Source organism: Rhinopithecus roxellana, chromosome 19 (genome assembly GCF_007565055.1).
Source record: "Rhinopithecus roxellana isolate Shanxi Qingling chromosome 19, ASM756505v1, whole genome shotgun sequence".
Classification (NCBI taxonomy): domain Eukaryota; kingdom Metazoa; phylum Chordata; class Mammalia; order Primates; family Cercopithecidae; genus Rhinopithecus; species Rhinopithecus roxellana.
This window is the reverse complement of record NC_044567.1, coordinates 57,033,709-57,054,087: the sequence shown is the minus strand read 5'-3', so window position 1 is coordinate 57,054,087 and position 20,379 is coordinate 57,033,709. Positions and strand designations below refer to the sequence as shown.

Genomic DNA, 20,379 nt, shown 5'->3' with positions numbered 1-20,379 from the left:
TTGTAAGAGACAAAACAAGAAAAAAAAAAAACAACCTAAATGTCCATCAAAGGTAAATAGATAAATAGGGTAAATTGATACAACAAATATTTTTAGCAATGAAAAGGATGAAGTTATTTTTTTATTTTATTTTATTTATTTATATTTTATTTTATTTTTTTTATATTTTATTTATTTTTGGAGAGGGTCTCACTCTGTTGCCTAGGCTGGAGTAGTGCTGGAGTGATCATGGCTCACTGCAGCCTCGACCTCCTCAGCTGGCTCAAGTGATCCTCCTGCCTCAGCCTCCTGAGTAGCTGGGACTATAGGTGCACACCACCACACCCAGCTAATTTTTAATTTTTTGTAGAGACAAGGTCTCAACTATGTTGCCTAGGTTGGTCTTGAACTCTGGGCTAAAGCCATCCTCCTGCCTCGGACTCCCAACTGTTGGGATTACAGGAGTGATCTGCCACACCCAGCCAGGATGGACTTTTGACACATACAGCGGCATGGATGAATCTCAAAATAATTATGATGAATGCAGGCATCCAGACAAAAAAGAGTACTTACTGTATGATTCCATTTATTTATAATTCTAGAAAATGAAAACTAATCTATAGTAACGGAAAGCAGGTCAGAGGTTGCCTAGAGGCAGCGGATGGATGGGAGGAAGGGACTAGAAACGGCCACAAGAAAACTTCTGGGAGTAATGGACATGTTCATTATCTTGATTTCAGAGATGTATTTTCATGGGTCTGTATGTATGGCCAAAGTTCTCAAATTACACTGTTTACATATGTGCACTTTATTGTATGTCAATTATATCTCAATAAAGGTGTAAAAAAAGTTTTTAATCCTACAAAGAAAACTCTAGGCGCAAATGACATTACCGATAAATTCTTTCAAATATCTAAGGAACAAACAGTGCTAATTTTACGTAAAGTCTTTCATAGCATAGAGGAAGAGGAAACACTTTTGTTGTTGTTGTTGTTGTTTAAATAATAGAGATAGGCTCTTGCTATGTTGGCCAGGCTGGTCTTGAACTCCTGGGCTCAAACCATATTCCCACCTTGGCCTCCCAAAGTGCTGGGATTACAGGTGTGAGCCACCATGCCCAGCTGGAAACACTTTCCAAGTCTTTTCATGAGGCTAGTATAACTGGATACTAGAACCTGACAAAGACATTACAGAAAGAGAGAATTACAGGACAAATTCTGTCATGAATATAGATACAAAGTTCTAAACAAAATATTAACAAATTCAACCCACAGTGCACAAGTAAGATAATACATATGACAAAGTGGAGTATTTTCTAGGATTGGAAAATTGGTTTACTACTAAAAGACCGATCGATGTAATTCAACATAAAACAATACAAAGGATAAAAAGACAAATGATCATCTCAATAGATGCAGAAAAAGCACTTGATAAAATCCAACACTTGTTCAAAAAAAAAAATTAATCAAACTAGAAAATTTCCTTTAGCTGATAAAGTATAATTCATGTGGAACTAATTTTGTGTTAGGTACAAGATAGAAAGGATTCTATTTTATTTTTGTATATGAATTATCAATTATGCCAGCAACATGTATTGAATGGGCGCCTCCTTTCCCTTCTGACCTGTAATGCCATCTCTGTCTTAAATCGTACTTCCACGTATGTGCAGATCTGTTTCCACTGACCTGCCTATACCTGCACCAATACTACCCAGTCACAACTTGAGGACATGTTTTGATCCTTCTTAAGGAAAAACCACATGACCACCTCTGCCCACCCACTTCCTTTTTTTTTTTTTTTTTTTTTTTGAGACAGGGTCTCGCTCTGTTGCCCAGGCTGCAGTTCAGTGGTGCAATCTTGGCTCACTGCAGCCTCAACCTCCCACCTCAGCCTTCTGAGTAGCTGGGACTACAGGCGTGAGCCACTGTGCCTGGCCACACTTCTTCCTAGGAGTATCTTGTATATTCTCAGTCCCTTGCTCTTCCATATACAGTACTGAAAGACCTTAGCAAATTCCATTTGCAACTTTTTGGGATTTTTTTCTTGGGGTTGGTTGCATCAAATTTGGCGAGACTTCACTCTTATACTTTGCTATGAGATATGTTTTTCTTTTAACATGTTTATAAAGGCTGATTTAAAGTCTTTATTTAGTACGTCCAACATTGGGCTTCCTCTGGGACAATTTCTATTGACTGTTTTATTTCCTGTGTGTGGGATATACTGTTTCTTTGAGTTCCTCATAATTTGTAGTTGGAAACAGGACAGTTTAAATTTGGAAATCACATTCACACTCCCTTCCCAGCGTTTGTTGTTATTGTTGTTTGCTGATATTGTTGTTGCTGCTACTGTCTAGTTTGTTTAGTGGCTTTCCTGTACTAATTCTACGAAGTCTGTATTATATGTTTTGTGTGGCCAAAGAAGTCTGTGCTCCTTTAGCTTGGTGATCAGCTAATGTTTAGATAGAGGTTCCTTAAATGCCCAGACCAATGGCTCTCCCCGCACTTTGCCAGGAACTGTGCGTGTGTGTTGACAAACACTCTGATTGCCGTAGTTAGTTTACATCTCTGCCTTAACTTTCACTTCCTGCTTGAAGCAGATGCTGAAAGTCAGCCTGAGGTGAGAGGACTGGGGCCTTGTTAGGTCTTTCTTGGCATGAACATGTACCTACCCTTCTAGATCTCCAGGACTATGTCAGAGCTTTCCAAAACTCCCTAGCTCATTTCCCAGATTTTGCCAGAGGCAGCTGCACTGTTAAACAATTGCTGTTGATTGCTTTCAACAAATACTCTGGGAATAGGGCACGTGCTGAGTCAGGTCAAATAAAAACACCTGTGAAGGGGGATTTTTTTCCAGGGAACTGCCAGCCCAGTCAAAGAGTGACAGTTCTCTGGGATGAGACCTTGGGGGTGCCCCCAAACCATGTGCCTCCTCCAGTGGCTGCAAGGTTGCTGCTTTGCACAGCTACCACGCTCATGAGCTTTTCAAGTCTACCTCAGAGCTGGGGAGAGGGAGATGAGAACAGGGGAAGTTAAAAGTGCCACAGAACTCGCTGTTCTTACTAAGTGTCAGCATTTTCTCTTGAAGAAATACTCCTGAGGTTGTTGCAAGTTTTTGGTTAATTTACAGAGTTCTAAAAAGGTTAGTTTTTATTTATTTAGTTTTGTTAGTGTTCTCACTGCTTTTATGGAGGAGTGAATTTTGGGGGGTCTTCACTCTGCCGCTTTGGAAGTGCTTCTCCAGGATTGCATTGAATCTTATAGGTCAGTTGGGAGGAAGAGAGTTGATATTTTTATAATACATTTTACTCACAAAAACAGGATAACTTGCTAATTATTTGTCTGTTTTTTCAGTGAAGTTTTACAATATTCTATATATTGTCTTGTATGTGTTTTATGTTTACTGTCCTAGCTTATGGTTGCAACAATTATCTTGTAATTTTAAAAAATAAGTATTGTTAGTTGCTGCTGTACAGCAACAGAATCCATTTTTGTACAGTGATTCCATAGCCAGTTATCTTGTTAACTTCCACTTTTATTTCTAATTTTCTTTCTTTCCTTCCTTCCTTCCCTCCCTCCCTCTTTCCTCCCCATCCCTCTTTCTTTCCTCCCTCCCTCCCTCTTTCCTCCCTTCCTCCCTCTTTCCTCCCTTCCTCCCTCTTTCCTCCCTTCCTCCCTCTTTCCTCCCTCCCTCCTTTCCTTCCTTCCTCCCTTCCTTCCTTCCTTTCTTCCTCCCTTCCCTCTTTCGAGATGGAGTTTTGCTCTTGTTACCCAGGCTGCAGTTCAATGGCGTGGTCTCAGCTCACTGCAACCTCTGCCTCCCAGGTTCAAGTGATTCTCCTGTCTCAGCCTCCCAAGTAGCTGGGATTACAGGCACGCACCACCACACCCATCTAATTTTTATATATTTAGTAGAGACAGGGTTTCACCTGTTGGCCAGGCTGGTCTTGAACTCCTGACCTCAGACAATCCACCTGTCTCAGCCTCCCAAGGTGCTAGGATTTCAGGTGTGAGCCACCGTGTTTAGCCTATTTTTAATAATTTCTTTGTGTCTTTTTTTCAGTTTTCTGTATAGACAAGCATATAATCTTTGAATAATGACCTTTTCTTCTTCCTTTACAATGTTTTTAAATTGTGGTGTTATCTTAATATTCTGGCTGAGATATCCGATATAATGGTGAATAGAAGTGGTAACAAGGCACATCCTTGTCTTGGGCCTGATAGTTTTTTTTCTTTGAATTCATAATATGTGTTTATTCCAAATTAACTGCTCTTGGAAACACCCTGCTCTTCACATGCTTTTTCAAAAATACCTTTATTGAGAAAAAAGTTACATCCCAGACAAATCACTCATTTAACTTGGTTTTTAGGATATTCAGAGTTGTGCAACCATCACCCCAATCAGCATTTTCATCACCCCAAAAACAAACCCCATGCGCATTAGCAGTCACTTAACTATTTATTTCCAACCATCCCTAAGCAGCCACCAGTTGACTTCCTGTCTTTATGGATTTGACTATTCCAAACATTTCATACAAATGCAATCACACAAGATAGGGCTGATTTGCAACTGGCTTATTTGTTTCACTTAGAGTAAAGTTTACAAGGTTTGTCTATGTTGTAGCTTAAGCCTGATTATAAAAAGGATGCTTCGGCCGAGCGTGGTGGCTCACGCCTGTAATTCCTGCACTTTGGGAGGCCGAGGTGGGTGGATCATGATGTCAGGAGATGGAGACCATCCTGGCTAACATGGTGAAACCCCATCTCTACTAAAAATACAAAAATTTAGCCAGGCGTGGTGGCATGTGCCTGTCATCCCAGCTACTCGGGAGGCTGAGGCCGGAGAATCACTTGAACCCAGGAGGTGGAGCTTGCAGTGAACCAAGATCTCGCCCTTGCACTCCAGCCTGGGCAACCGAGGAAGACTCCGTCTCTAAACAAATAAATAGGAGTCTTCCTAATATTTCTTTGTTAAAATTAAGTGTTTATTATAGGCATTTACTAAATACTCTGTTTCAGGTTAGGGAAATTCTATTCTTAGTTTTCTAAGAGATTTCCGCCCCACTCCCCACCCAAACACTGATAATTTTATGAAATGCCTTTTATAAGCGTCCTATCGGACGTTCCCCCTTTTCCATGGTTAATATGATGAATGGCACCATAGAATTTTCTGCTGTCAAATTACCCTTGCATTCCTGGGATGAACCCAAGTGGTCACAATGTATAATCATTTTTGGTTTCCTATCTTTGCATCTAGCTTCACAAATAAAATCGGCCTATAATTTTTATTTCTTCTATCTTTATCTAGTTTGGATATCAAGGTTGTGGTGCCCTCATAAAATGAGTTGGGGACTATTTCTTCTTCACTTATCTGAAGGATTTGTACATAATTGGAATGAGCCGGTTTTGTTATTTTTTTCTAGGAAAAAAATGCCCATTTCATCTAAGTTTTAAAATTTATGAGCTTAATATTGTTCACAGTATTATATGTTATTTTCATAATCTCCACTGCATCTGTAGTTATGTGTCTTTTTTTGGCCCTAATATTATTTACTTGTACTCTCTATTTCTTATCTGTCTTGCCAGATATGTGTTTATGTTGTCAAATAACCATCTTTTGGCTTTATTTGGTTTTGACAATATTTATTATTTCATTAATCATGGCTCTTATTTTTATTATCTCCTTTTTTGGGGAAGTAGGGACTAATCTGTTGTCCCTTTTGTTTTTTTTCCTTTTGAGAAAGAGTTTTGCTCTGTCACCCAGGCTGGAGTGCAGTGGCACAATCTCGGCTCACTGCAACCTCCGCCTCCTGGGTTCGAGCAATTCTCCTGCCTCAGCCTTCTGAGTAGCTGAGGTTATAGGCACCCACAACCATGTCCAGCTAATTTTTGTATCTTTAGTAGAGACAGGGTTTCATCATGTTGGCCAGGCTGGTCTTGAACTCCTGACCTCAGGTGATCCACCCGCCTCGGCCTCCCAAAGTGCTGGGATTACAGATGTGAACCACCATACCCAGCCTCTATTGTCCTTTTTCTAACTTCTTAAACAGTTTATTAATTTTCAGCCTTCTTTTCTCAGATTAACATTTAAGAAGCTACAAATTTCCTTCTGTGTATGGCTTTTACTTGTGTCTCACGAGTATTGATATGTAATATTTTCATTGTCATTCAGTTCTAAGTATTTATTTAACTTATTTTTAGGGATGGGGTCTTGCTATGTTGCCCAGGCTGCAGTACAGTGGCTATTCAGAGGTACCAACATATTGCACTACAGCCTTAAACTCCTGGGCTCAAGCAATCCTCCTGCCTCAGTCTCTGGAGTAGCTGTGACTACAGGCATGCACCAATGTGCCCAGCTTCAGTTCTAAGTATTTTTAAAATGTTTCTAGTGTGATTATTTTTTCTTTGATCTAGGGGCTATTTAGAAGTGTCCAGTTTTATGATAATTTAAAACTATTTTTGTTATGGCACTGTGGTCAGAGAATGTGGCCCGTATGACATCAGTTCTCTGAAATTTGTTGAGACTTGATTTGTGGCCTTGCCCATGATTTATTTCAGTAATTGTTCCAGCTGGGCTTGAGAAGAATATGATTGTTTTTCAATTACTGGGTGTAAGATTATATATATGATTATCAAATTCAGTTTAATTGTTTTTGATGAAATCTATAGCTTTACTACACTTTATCTTTTGAGGTTTTTTTTTTTTTTTTTGAGACAGAGTCTCTCACTGTGTCACCCAGGCTGGAGTGCAGTGGCCTGATCTTGGCTCACTGAAACCTCTACCTCCTGGGAGGTATTTTTGTATTTTTAGTAGAGTGATTCTTGTGCTTCAGCCTCCAAAGTAGCTGGGATTACAGGCATGCACCTCCGTGCCTGGCTAATTTTTGTGTTTTTTCAGTAAAAACGAGGTTTCATCATGTTGGCCAGGCTTTTCTCGTGGACTCAAGTGATCCACCCGTCTTGGCCTCCCGAAGTGCTGAGACTACAGTTGTGAGTCACTGCCCCTGGCCTCTTTTGAGGCAGTAATATTTCAGAGAGGCTTGTCAAAACCTCACAATGATGATTAATTTCTCCATGTGATTCTATTTATTCTCACTTTATGTAATTTTTAGATTTTTAAAATTAGTTTTGTACAAGTTTAAATTTGTTTTATCTGTTGATGAGTTAAAACTGTATCATTATCTCATATCTCTACTTCTAATAACACTTGTCTATTTTAATCTGAAATTGACACAACTAACCACCTTTACTTTAGTTTTCGCTTAATGTTTCTTTTGCCATCCTTTTGCTTTCAGCACTTTCATGTCTTCATACCTTAGAGATACCTCTTAGAAACTGCAACTGGCCAGGCACAGTGGCTCATGCCTGTAATCCCAGCACTTTGGGAGGCTGAGGCGGGCAGATCGCTTGAGGTCAGAAGTTTGAGACCAGCCTGGCCAACATGGTGAAACCCCTTCTCTACTAAAAATACAAAAAAAATTACCCAGGCGTGGTGGTGGGCACCTGTAATTCCAGCTACTTGGGAGGCTGAGGCAGGGGAATCGCTTGAACCTGGGAGGCGGAGGTTGTGGTGAGCCGAGATCACGCCACTGTACTCCAGCCTGGGAGACGGAGTGAGACTTCATCTCAAAACACAAAAAAGAAAAAACAAAAAAAGAAAGAAAGAAAGAAAAAGAAACTGCAACTAATTGTGTTTTATATGTTTTCTTCAATCTAACAATCTCTGACTGTTAATGGGCCATGATTATTGATATATTTTGGCTGGTTCATAGGCTTTTGGCTTAATTTCTGTTTGTCCCACTTTCTGTTTCTTTTTTCCTCCTTTCTTTCTGTTTTTTGTAGTATGTGTGTATGCGTGTGTATTAGCTTTTTTTGTTGTTGTTTTTTATGTTTTCTTATTGGGGGAATTTCATTTCTTGGTTTTCAGTTTGGTTTTGTATTTAGCTTTTTAAATTTTTTTACTGTTGCAGTGAGCTGAGGCCATGCCATTGGACTCTAGCCTGGGCGATAGAGCAAGACTCCATCTCAAAAAAAAAAAAAAAAAAAAAAAAAAGATTTGAAGTAGAAAACACACACCTATTCTTTCCCCAATGATTAGTTAGTTGCCCCTAGCCCCTAGTAGTCAGTTGCCCTATCCTATTATTGAGTAATTGATCCTATCTTCTTTAATCTATATTAAATTCATTCAGATATTTGTGTTTGTTTCTGACAGATCAATTTAGTCCCATTGATCTGTTACACTTCCTCCGTCAGCACCACAGCTCTGTAACTCTGTGGCTTTACAGAACATCTTCATATCTCACATGGAAAGTCCTCCCTCATCACTCAACCTTTGAAAAAGTTTCTTGGTTATCTTCGCAAGATTATTTTTTATGATGAAATGTAAAATCATTTTGTCAGTCTCCTTCCTTGCCCCCAACTCCCCTAAAAGCCTTATTTGGTTTTGATTGAAACTATATTACATTTTTAAACTCAACTGGGGGAAAATGGACATCTTTTACAATATGATTATATTTTCGAATCCAGATATATGAAATATCTTACAATTTATGCAAGACTTATTTTGTGTCCCATAGTACAATTTATAAATTTTTAATAACAACGTTATTGAGATATAATTCACACACCCTGTAATTCACCCATTTTAAGTGCACGGTTCAATGGATTTTAGTATATTTAGTCATGCAACTATCATCACAGTCAACTTTTGAATATTTTATTTCCCCCCAAATAAATCCCATCCCCATTAGCATTCACTCCTCATTTTCCCCCTACCACCCCAGACTCTGGCAACACTAATCTACTCTCTGTCTCTGTGGGATTGCCGACTCTGAACATTTCTTTTCTTTTCTTTTTTTTTTTTTTTTTTGAGATGGAGTCTTGCTCTGTCACCCAGACCGGAGTGCAGTGGCCTGATCTAGGCTCACTGCAACCTCTGCCTCCCAGGTTCAAGCAATTCTCCTGCCTCAGCCTCCTGAGTAGCTGGGATTACAGGCGTGTGCCACCATGCCCGGCTAAATTTTTTTTTGGTATTTTTAGTAGAGACAGGGTTTCACCATGTTGATCAGGCTGGTCTTGAACTCCTGGCCTTATGATCCACCTGTCTCGGCCTCCCAAAGTGCTGGGATTACAAGTGTGAACCACTGTGCCCGAACTCAACATTTCATATAAATAAAATCTATAATATGTGGTTCTCTGTAATTGGCTTCTTTCACTTAGCATAGTATTTTTAAGGTTCATTCACATTGCCACATGTATCAGTAATTCATTTCTTTTTATGGTCAAGTAATACCCCATTGCGTGGATATACTACATTGTATTTATCCATTCATCAGTTGAAGGACATGTGTGTTTTTTCACTTTTGGGCTATTATGAATAGTGCTGCTACAAACATTCATGTACAAGTTTTCATATGGATATATGTTCTCATTTATCTTGGGTAGATACCTAAGAGTATTGCTGGGTCGTATGATAACTGTATGTTTAAACTTTTCAAGAAATTGACAGAGTATTTTTTTTTTTTTTTTTTTTTGAGACGGAGTCTCGCTCTCGCCCGGGCTGGAGTGCAGTGGCCGGATCTCAGCTCACTGTAAGCTCTGCCTCCCGGGTTTACACCATTCTCCTGCCTCAGCCTCCGGAGTAGCTGGGACTACAGGCGCCCGCCACCTCGCCCGGCTAGTTTTTTGTATTTTTTAGTAGAGACGGGGGTTTCACCGTGTTAGCCAGGATGGTCTCGATCTCCTGACCTCGTGATCCGCCCGTCTCGGCCTCCCAAAGTGCTGGGATTACAGGCTTGAGCCACCGCGCCTGGCTGAAATTGACAGAGTATTGTCCAAAGTGACTGTGCCATTTTACATTCCCACAAGGAAATAGGCATGAAGGTTCCAAATTCCCAACATCCTTGTCAACACTTGTTATTATCTGTTTTTTTTTTTTGGATAGTGTATGATATTTCATGGTGGTTTGACTTGCATTTCTCTGATGGTGTTGAGCATTTTTTGCACATGCTTGTTGGCTATTTGTATATTTTCTTTGGAGAAGTGTCCATTCAGATCCTTTTGCTCATTTTTTGAATTTGGTATTTGTCTTTTTATTATTGAGTTATAGTAGTTATTTATATATTCTAGATTCAGATCCCTTATCATATGTATGATTTGCAGTATTTTTCTACTATTCTGTGGGCAATCTTTTCAGTTTCTTGATGGTGTCCTTGAAGAACAAAATTGTACTTTTCATGGAGTCCACTTTATTTTTTACTTATTTTTTTGAGATGGACTCTCACTCCATCACCCAGGCTGGAGTGCAGTGGTGCGATGTTGGCTCACTGCAACCTCTGCCTCTCAGGCTCAAGCGATTCTCCTGCCTTAGCTTCCCGAGTAATTGGGACTACAGGTGTGCATGTGTCACTACACCTGACTAATTTTTGTATTTTTAATAGAGATGAGGTTTCGCATGTCGGCCAGGCTAGTCTCAAACTCCTGACCTCGCGTGATCCACCTGCCTCAGCCTCCCAAAGTGCTGGGATTATAGGCGTAAGCCACTGCGCCTGACTGATGGTATCCACTTTATTTTTCTTCTTTCGTTGCTTGGGCTTTTGATGTCATATCTGAGAAACTATTGACTAATCCAAGGACATAAAGATTTACACTTATGTTTTCTTCTATGAGTTTTGTAGTTTCAGCTCTTAGATTTAGGTCTTTGATCCATTTTTGAGTTAATTTTTGTATGTGGTATGTCCTAGGGACCCAATTTTACAATTTTGCATATGGATATTCAGTTGTCTCAGCACTATTTACTGGGATGAATGAGCTCATTTTCTATCTAGTCATTGCTGGTATGTAGAAAATTATTGAATTTCATCTTTTTGTGTCTCCAGCTACTTTATTGAACTCTCTTGTTAGTTCTAGATATGTCTCAGTCCATTATCTAGGGTTTCTCAGGTAGACAATCATATCACTTACAAATAATGACAAACTTGACTTTTGCTTCCCAAATTTCTGACTCTCTTTCTTCTTGCTTTGAATTTCACAATATTGTCGAAACTATTCAAGTTGCGAGCACCCTTGTTTTATAGGAATTCTTCTGTTATTAAGGACCGTAGTCTGTCCCTTCGTTTCAAGTCATCATCAGCTATCACATTGTCTGCTGGATTGAGATAGATGTCATTTATCATGTTGACAAAGTCTCCTTTTATTCCTAACCACAGAGAATTTGCATTAGGGGACCTCTTATCAGGATAATTACAAAGCTTTTCTCCCATGTCCTATTCATGTGCTGAACAACATGAATACACTTTTACAGTAATCGCTGTTTGTATAAATGAAGTGTCTTCCAGCCAGTGGGAAGATTAGCTCACATGAACAGAAAGAACTCAGGTTTCACTGCTGCATGTTCCCACCTGTGTAACAGAAAACAGATGTCACAAACTGAAAGCCAGTAGGTCATGTCTAGTTTGGCCTGTAAGGCATTTTAGAATGCTGTTTTGAATTAGTTGCCAGCATTTAACAATCAGGAGATTTCTCATATGAATTCCAATTTCTAGTTTCTCTTTTAAAATCATAAGATCTAGCCACACCAATCTTGCATTTCCACATGGCCACCGTGGGTTGGAGCTGGGCCCCAGGGGCTCCTTTTAGCGGTCTCTTCATTTACCTCATTAGTATTCCATCATACCCTATTGTCACCATACTCTATTGTTTCCCAGATACCAGGATGAAGGCTCAGTTGCCAGTTTTTGCATTTGTGCAATTTTTTAAAATAATGAAATAATGATATTAATGAAATATTTCTTGTAATCATGTCTAGCAAATGTAGAAAAAAATGAAAGAGGCAAAGAGGGCCATGTGCTTCTAAGAGAAAAGGGGAAAGCATATTTCTAGGTAGAAGTAAAGAATATTGCTATATGTTTAATAAGCAAAGTGTGTCTGCTTAAAGAATAAGACGTAAGGGGCTACCAGAAATGAAATCTAAGACTAGGGAAAAGCTGTGTCGGGAAAGAGAATCTTATTGCACTGGGGGGAGAAAAGGACTGACCTTTTAACAGGGTTTATTTCAGGAGGCACAGAGTATAAACAATGCTGTTATGAAATGTCAGAATCTATTAAGTGAACACCATCTCACTCGTTCTATCCCTGAGTTTGACCTGCCTGGCCCTTGGGGATGTTTAAGTTTCGGATCCCTGCTCCAGGTCTTCCAGCTTCCTTCAAAGCCTCCTCAGTTACCCCTGGGGTTCCCCAGGTCTGTCTTACAGTGGTGACTGTGCTGGGGTCAGTCTCCTTGTATTCCCCAAGGTAGAAGGCTTCGTGGTTTCAAAGCAACGCTTTTCCACAGGCCTACAGGGGCCAGAGCCATGGCATGTTCCTGCCTCTTTCACTTGGCTTCTTGGCCCTTAATGAAAAGGTATTTTTGCCTCTTCCTGAAGCTCTTTCCCCATAAGGTTCAGATGGCTTTTTCCCCACAAGGTTCAACCTACGAGGCTGGCCTGGGGTAGGGATCACACTCTCATTGGTAGCAACAGCAAGGGAGTGGCTTGGGAGAGGTGTGGGTGCAGGTTGGTTCTATCTCCTTTCACTCCTCCCCAAACATCCAATCTAAATTTTGCAATGGTGACCCATCGGTCAGACTCTACCCCTCTCCTATGGTGACATGCTGGAATTTCCACTGGAGGTCACTCCCCATCTTGCACCCCAGGGCCCACCCGTAAACGCCTCTGCACAGGCCCCTGACTTTTTTTAACCAGGTCCATGTACACAGTGGATTCTTGTGGATGACCAGTCCAGTCTGCATTCCTTTGGGCTCATCCAAAATGTCAGCATTCCTTGAACAAACCCTTCTTTGTCACAGTATATTACTATTACAATTAAAGGCTGGATATAACTTGCATTTATTTTTAAAAATTATTTTATTGATTGATTTATTTTCGAGATAAGTTTTGCTCTTTCACTCAGGCTAGAGTGAAGTGGAGCGATCTCGGGTCACTGCAACCTCCACCCCCGCCGGGTTCAAGTGATTCTCCTGCCTCTCCTGCCTCCTTCCGAGTAGCTGAGATTATAGGCACCCGCCACCACATCCGGCTAATTTTTGTACTTTTAGTAGAGACAGGGTTTCACCATGTTGGCCAGGCTGGTCTTGAACTGCTGATCTCAGGCAATCCACCCGCCTCAGCCTCCCAAAGTGCTAGGATTACAGGCATGAGCCACCGTGCCCAGTCAAACTTGCACTTACTCTATTTCAGATTTTATATCTGTATCATAGAGAGGAATTCACCTGTAGTTTTCTTTTTGAGTTTCAGTATCAGGTTAAAACAAAATGGGAAGTTTCTCCAAAGTTTGTAAGATTGGCAACTTTTAAGTTTTGCTTTTTTAGTCTGTATTTTGAAATAATTTTGGATTTACAAAAAAAGGCGCAAATGTAAGAGTTCCCATAAACCTTTGACCCAGCTTCCTTAAATATCAGCATTGTGTATAACGTAGTATGATTCTTGAAATCAGAAAATTAACATTGATACAAAACTATTAACTAATCTACAGACCTTATTCAAATTTTGCCGATAGTCCAACTCAATGTAATTTTTCTGGCCCAGGATCCAAGCCCAAATCCCTCATTGCATTTAAGTGTTGTGTGACAATCTGTGACAGCCCTTTTGCCTTTGTTTCCTGACCTTGACACTGCTGAAGATGTTGTAGAAGGGCCCTCAATTTGAGTGAGTCTGACGTTTTCCTTTTTCTTTCTTTTCTTTCTAGAGACAGGTTGTCATCTAGGCTCTGTCACCTAGGCTAGAGTGCAGCAGCATAATTACAGTTCACTGTAACCTCAACCTCCTGGGCTCATGTGATCCTCCCACCTCAGCCTTCTTAGTAGTAGGGACCACAGGCCCATGTCACTGCACCCAGCTAATATATTTATTTATTTATTGGTAGAAAGGGGTCTTGCTATGTTGCCCAGGCTGGTCTTGAACGTCTGGCCTCAAGCATTTCTCCCACCTTAGCTACCAAACTTGCTGGCATCACAGGTGTGAGCAACCAACACCAAGGCCTGATGTTTTCTTTTTTTTTTCTTTTCTTTTTTGTTTTTTTTTGAGACAGAGTCTCACTCTGTTGCCTCGGCTGGAGTGCAGTGGTGCGGTCTCGGCTCACTGCAACCTCCGCCTCCTGGGTTCACGCCATTCTCCTGTCTCAGCCTCCTGAGTAGCTGGGACTACAGGCGCCCGCCACGTTGCCCGGCTAATTTTTTGTATTTTTAGTAGAGGCAGGGTTTCACCATGTTAGTCAGGATGGTCTTGATCTCCTGACCTCGTGGTCCGCCTGCCTTGGCCTCCCAAAGTGCTGGGATTACAGGCGTGAGCCACCGCGCCCAGCAAGGCCTGATGTTTTCTGTGATGAGATTGATGTAAGACATTTTTGGCGAGAATGCCACAGAAATGATGTGCCTATCTCAGCACCACATCGTGAGATTAATGTTATTGCTGTATCTCGTTTTGATAAAGTTAACATTGTTCACTTGGTTAAGGGCGTGTCCGTCTGGCTTCTTTGCTGTAAGGTTTCTATTTTCCCTTTGTAACTAGAAAGTGTCTTGCTGGACATGGTGGTTCATGCCTGTAATCCCAGCACTTTGGGAGGCCGAGGTGGGCAGATCACTTGAGGCCAGGAGTTTGAGATCAGCCTGGCCAACATGGTGAAACCCCGTCTCTACTAAAAATACAAAAATTAGCCAGGTGTGGTGGTGCATGCCTGTAGTCCCATACACTGGGTGGCTTATCAACAACAAACATTTATTTCTTACAGTTCTGGAAACTGGGAAGTCCAAGATCAACGTGCTGGCAGATTTGATGTCTAGTGAGGGCCCGTTCCTCTTAGGCAGCACCTCTGACTGTGTCCTCACGTAGTGCAACACACGGCAAGGGGCAGTTCCCCTAGGCCTCTTTTTTTTTTTTGAGATGGAGTCCTGCTCTGTTGCCCAGGCTGGAGTGCAGTGGCACGATCTTGACTCACTGCAACCTCTGCCTCCCAGGTTCAAGCGATTCCCCTACTTCAGCCTCCCGAGTTGCTGGGACTACAGGCACGTGCCACCACACCTGGCTAATTTTTTGTATTTTAGTCAGGATGGGGTTTCACCATGTTGGTCAGGATGGTCTCAATCTCCTGACCCTGTGATCCAACTGCCTTGGCCTCCCAAAGTGCTGGAATTACAGGCAAGAGCCACTGTGCCTGGCCCCTTAGGCCTCTTTTCATAGGAGCATAGGAATTACAGGCATGAGCCACCGTGCCCAGTCAAACTTGCACTTACTCTATTTCAGATTTTGTATCTGTATCATAGAGAGGAATTCACCTGTAGTTTTCTTTTGGAGTTTCAGTATCAGGTTAAAACAAAATGGGAAGTTTCTCCAAAGTTTGTAAGATTGGCAACTTTTAAGTTTTGCTTTTTTAGTCTGTATTTTGAAATAATTTTGGATTTACAAAAAATGGCGCCTCATCACCTAGACCTAATCACCTCCCCAAATGCCACACCTTCTAATACCATCACCTTGGGGGTTAGGCTTCAATGTATGAATATTTGGGGGGACACATTCAGACCACAGCACCATTATCATCATATTTTTGCTCACTGCATTTAGTATCTGTTTTTTTTTTTTAAAGAGTCTTGCTCCGTCACCCAGGCTGGAGTGCAATGGCGTAGCTGGCTCACTGCAACCTCTGCTTCCCAGGTTCAAGAGATTCTCCTGCCTCAGTCTCCCGAGTTGCTGGGATTTCAGGCACGTGCCACCACACCCAGCTAATTTTTGTGTTTTTAGTAGAGACGGGGTTTCACCATGTTGGGCAGGCTGGTCTCAAACTTCTGACCTTAGGTGATCCACCCGCCTTGGCCTCCCTAAGTGCTGGGAATACAGGTGTGAGCCACTGTGCCCAGCCTGTTGATGATTCTTACCTGCAAAAATTATTATTGTGATGTTACCAAATGGTGATTTTCTGCTTCCATCTTCCTTCTGCATGTATTCACTGGCATTCCACTGTAAGAAAGGGTTGTCAATTCTCCCCCATGTATTTATCCAATTTTTTAAATGTCATTATGGACTCTTGGATACTTATTTTATTCTATACGCTATAACCCATAACTGTCATTATTGTGTTACTCAGCTTGTTCTGGATTTGGTCACTGGGAGCCCCTTCAAGTTGGTTATTGCATTCTTTTGACAAATATTAAACATTTTTTGAGCACTTTATTATTTTCTAGTACCACAAGATGTTCTAGATTCATCTTGTTCTTTCCCTGTCATGGCCCTTCAATCAGACATTCCTCTAAGGAGCCCTGGTTCCTTTTATTGGAGAATGATATTTAGAAACCAAGATCTGGAAGCTAGGTGTGCTCGTTATTAGTGGGATATCATTACCTCTAGGCTCCATTATCAGAGCTGGGAAATATACATACATCTATATCTCTTTATATATTTATCTATATATTTATCTAACTATTAAAAACCAAGAGTATATACTGATACCTTCATGGGTATACACGTGAGTATATACTGATATCTTCTCATCTAATGGCACAACATTCATTCTAGCCTTCTACCTTTCCTTATTTGTAACTTTCTTCCTCAACACTGAAAAACTTGGCTCTCATTATTCACAATATATTTACTTATTTGTTCAATCTTCACATATATATAAAAGAGTTTCAGAATTTCTAACCCATATACCTGTGAGAAATAGATTTGGTCATCAGAGAACAGACCCCTTAAGCAGCAATACCAACACAATGTGGTAGAAGTTGTGATTTTTTTTTTTCCATCTTTAGCCTTTGTATTAGTCTGTTCTCATATTGCTATAGAGACTGGGTAATTTTTATAAAGAAAAGAGGTTTAATCAGCTCAAGGTTTTGCAGGCTCTGTAGGAAGCATAGTGGCTTCTGCTTCAGGGGAGGCCTCTGGAAGCTCACAATCATGGTGGAAGGCAAAGTTGGGGCTTGAATGTCACATGGCCAGAGCAGGAGCAAGAGAGAGCAAGGGGCGAGGTACTACACACTTTTTTTTTTTTTTTTTTTAAATGGAGCTCTGTTGCCAGGCTGGAGAGCAGTGGCATGATCTCGGCTTACTGCAACCTCCAACTCCCTGGTTCAAGCAATTCTCCTGCCTCAGCTTTCCAAATAGCTGGGATTACAGGGAAGTACCACCATACCCAGATAATTTTTGTATTTTTAGTAGAGACGGAGTTTCACCATGTTGGCCAGGATGGTCTCAGTCTCCTGACCTTGTGATCCGCCCACCTCAGCCACCCAAAGTGCTGGGATTACAGGTGCAAGCCACTGTGCCTGGCTGACATTGGGCTTTTATATCTTCATGCCCTTTCTCTCTCTCTCCCCTCTGCTTAAAATACCTCTCTCCACTTATTTATTTGACTGAATGCTTACTGACGATTCATAATAATCAGCAGAACCACCTCAAATTCTATTCCAGAATAAATATAGACTCCTTCCTGGTAAAAATAAGCAAAGAGAGAAAAACCAATCATATGAAAACACAAAAAGATTCAGACTTTCAACAGAAAGGAACATGATAAGAGAAAATTAGTTTCCTTTGAAATGAAATTTCCACAAGAAGAAGAGGAAAAAAATTTTAGACATATTTCTCTTTTATGTTTTTAATAATATTTGGGAGGATATTGTAATTGCAAGTGTAGTGGATTAAGAAATTACAAACTGAAATTACAAAAAATCATTAAGAAATTACAGACCGAAATTAGGAAACATTTTTAGCTTGCTAAATTTAAACCTCAGTGGAAACAATGAACAGAAGATTGGGAACCGAAGAAAGCTGAATGTGTGACCCAGAACACAAGTTTGAAAATTTATCCTAGAATTCAGAAGAGAAAAGATGGTCTGTGGTAGCTAGACTATAGAAGTTTAATATGTGTATAACAGTAATTCCACAAGGAGAAAGAAGAGAAAATAAAATACATGGCAGAAGAAATTTTCTCTGAACTAAAGAAAGATTTGCATCTTCTACTCAATATCTTAACTTTCCTGGTAAGATATAAATTACCAAAAATTGACCTAAGAAGAGATATACCCTGACTGGACTAATAACCATGGAATTGTATAAATTATCAAACAATATCTCTCTTGAAAGTCCATGTCTTGGTAGTTACATAGGTGACTTCTATCAAATTTTAAAGGACAGAATTCTACCATGCTTTTAAAAAATACTACCATGAAAAATATAGTGTGCTAACCTTTCATGTAAAAAAGAAAGAGAAATAAGAAAATATGCATGTATCTTGTCATGTGTAGAAAAACAAGTATAGGAAGGATAAACAAGAAACTGATGAGATTGGTTAGCTACAGTGGATAGGTAGGGATAGTCTGGAAAGAATGGGAGATTGGGGGTGAGGATAGAAGGGATGGGAGAAATAACAATTCTCTGAGTATGCTGTTTGTATAGTTCTTACTTTGAGGACCATGATAATGCTACACATATCCCCGTCTCACCCCAAAATAGTAAGTTTACATCAATCAGGATGTTATGGGAATCCAAAACTGAACATGAACAGTAACAATTTTTTTTTTTTTTTTTTTTTTTTTTTTTTGAGACGGAGTCTCGCTCTGTTGCCCAGGCTGGAGTGCAGTGGCCGGATCTCAGCTCACTGCAAGCTCTGCCTCCCAGGTCCATGCCATTCTCCTGCCTCAGCTTCTGGAGTAGCTGGGACTACAGGCACCCGCCACCATGCCCAGCTAGTTTTTTATATATATTTTTTTTAGTAGAGACGGAGTTTCACCATGTTAGCCAGAATGGTCTCGATCTCCTGACCTCATGATCCGCCCGTCTCGGCCTCCCAAAGTGCTGGGATTACAGGCTTGCGCCACCGCACCCAGCCAGTGGGAGGATTGTTTAAGCCCAGGAGTTTGAGACCTGCCTGGGCAACATAGCAAGACTCCATATCGACCAAATAATAATAATAACAATAATAATAATGATGATAATAATTAGCTAGGCATACCTGAGGCAGGAGGATGGCTTGAACCCAGGAGTTTGAGGCTGCAGTGAGTACTGATCATGCCACTGCACTGGGTGACAGGAAGACCAACGTGGATTTTCTTTTCTCACATATTTTATGTACTGGGATATAATTTACAAAGAGCAGAATATGTAACTTTTAAGTGAACATCTCACTAACATGTTCATATGCACATACCGTTTAACAACCATCAAGATGAAAATACCACCCCAGAAATTTCACTCATGTCCCCTTTCTGGTTAAATTGTTCCCTTCCCCCAAGATAACCATCATTCTGACTCCTATCACTGTAAGTTAGTTTACTGGTTCTTGAACTTCATATAAATGGAATCATGCACTATATTTTCTTTTGTGTCTGGCTTCTTTTGCTCAGCATAATTTTTGCGAGATCCACGTATGTTGACACATGCATCAGTCATTTATTTATTTTTTTGCTACTGAGTAGCATTTCAGTGTATGAATATCCCACAATTTAACAAAAAAATGCATTCTACTATTAATGACATTTGGGGTGTTTCCGGTTTGGGGCTATTATAAATAAAGTTGCTATAATCATTCATATATATGTTTCTGGGGGGATATATACATTCATTTATCTTGGATATATACCTAGGAGTGGCATTTCTGGGTCACAGGTAGATGTATATTTAACTTTATTAGATCCTGCCAATCAGTTTCCCAAACTTGTTGTGCCATGTTACACTCCTACAAGCAATGTATGAGTGTTTCGGTTGCTCCACATCCTCACCAACATTTGGTGTTTTCAGTATGAATTTGAGCTATTCTCATGACTGTAAAGTGGCAACTCATGGTTTAAATTTGCATTTTTCCCAAAGACTCATCATGTTGGCACCTTTTCATGTGTTTATTGGTCATTCGCATATCTTTTCATGTTGAAGTGTCTGTTCAAGTCTTTTGCCCATTTTAAAATTGGATTCTTTGTCTTTACTACTTTTGAGTTGTGGGAGTTCTTTATATATTCTGGCTATAAGTTACTAGACACCTTACTATCCATTGGTGATGTCAACTGAGATAGGGAAGGCGGGAGAAGGAGTTGGGAGAAGATGAGGAATTTATTTTAGGGCATGGAGTAATTAAAATGCTTTTGGATGGATTATCTAGACATGGATGTACAGAAAACACTTGGAATTACAGATCTGGAGCTCAAGAGAGAAGTCTGGGCGATACTTTGGGAGGGATCAGTATGATGGGAATGGATAAGATTGCCCAGGGAGAAGAGAAGTAGCCTCATCTGAAACCTCAAACATTGTAATGTTTAAGGGATGATGAAGAAATGAAGCCAGAAGAAGAAAACAGGAATCATGGTGAGAGGCAGAGGAGAAGCCAAGGAGGGGATTTTCGAGAAGGAGTGGTGCCAAATGCTGTAGTGAGG

The 20,379-nt window shown here is 40.4% G+C and overlaps 1 protein-coding gene across 1 annotated transcript in view; it reads right to left on the bottom strand.

Moving 5' to 3' along the window:
- Positions 1-1,740, bottom strand: part of LOC115894939 (ATP-citrate synthase-like) — a 34,107-nt gene extending 32,367 nt beyond the window's left edge. The window contains 1 exon segment of the mRNA XM_030924103.1: positions 1,675-1,740. Within this exon segment, the coding sequence (XP_030779963.1) occupies positions 1,675-1,740 (66 nt within the window).
- Positions 1,741-20,379: the final 18,639 nt, after the last annotated feature.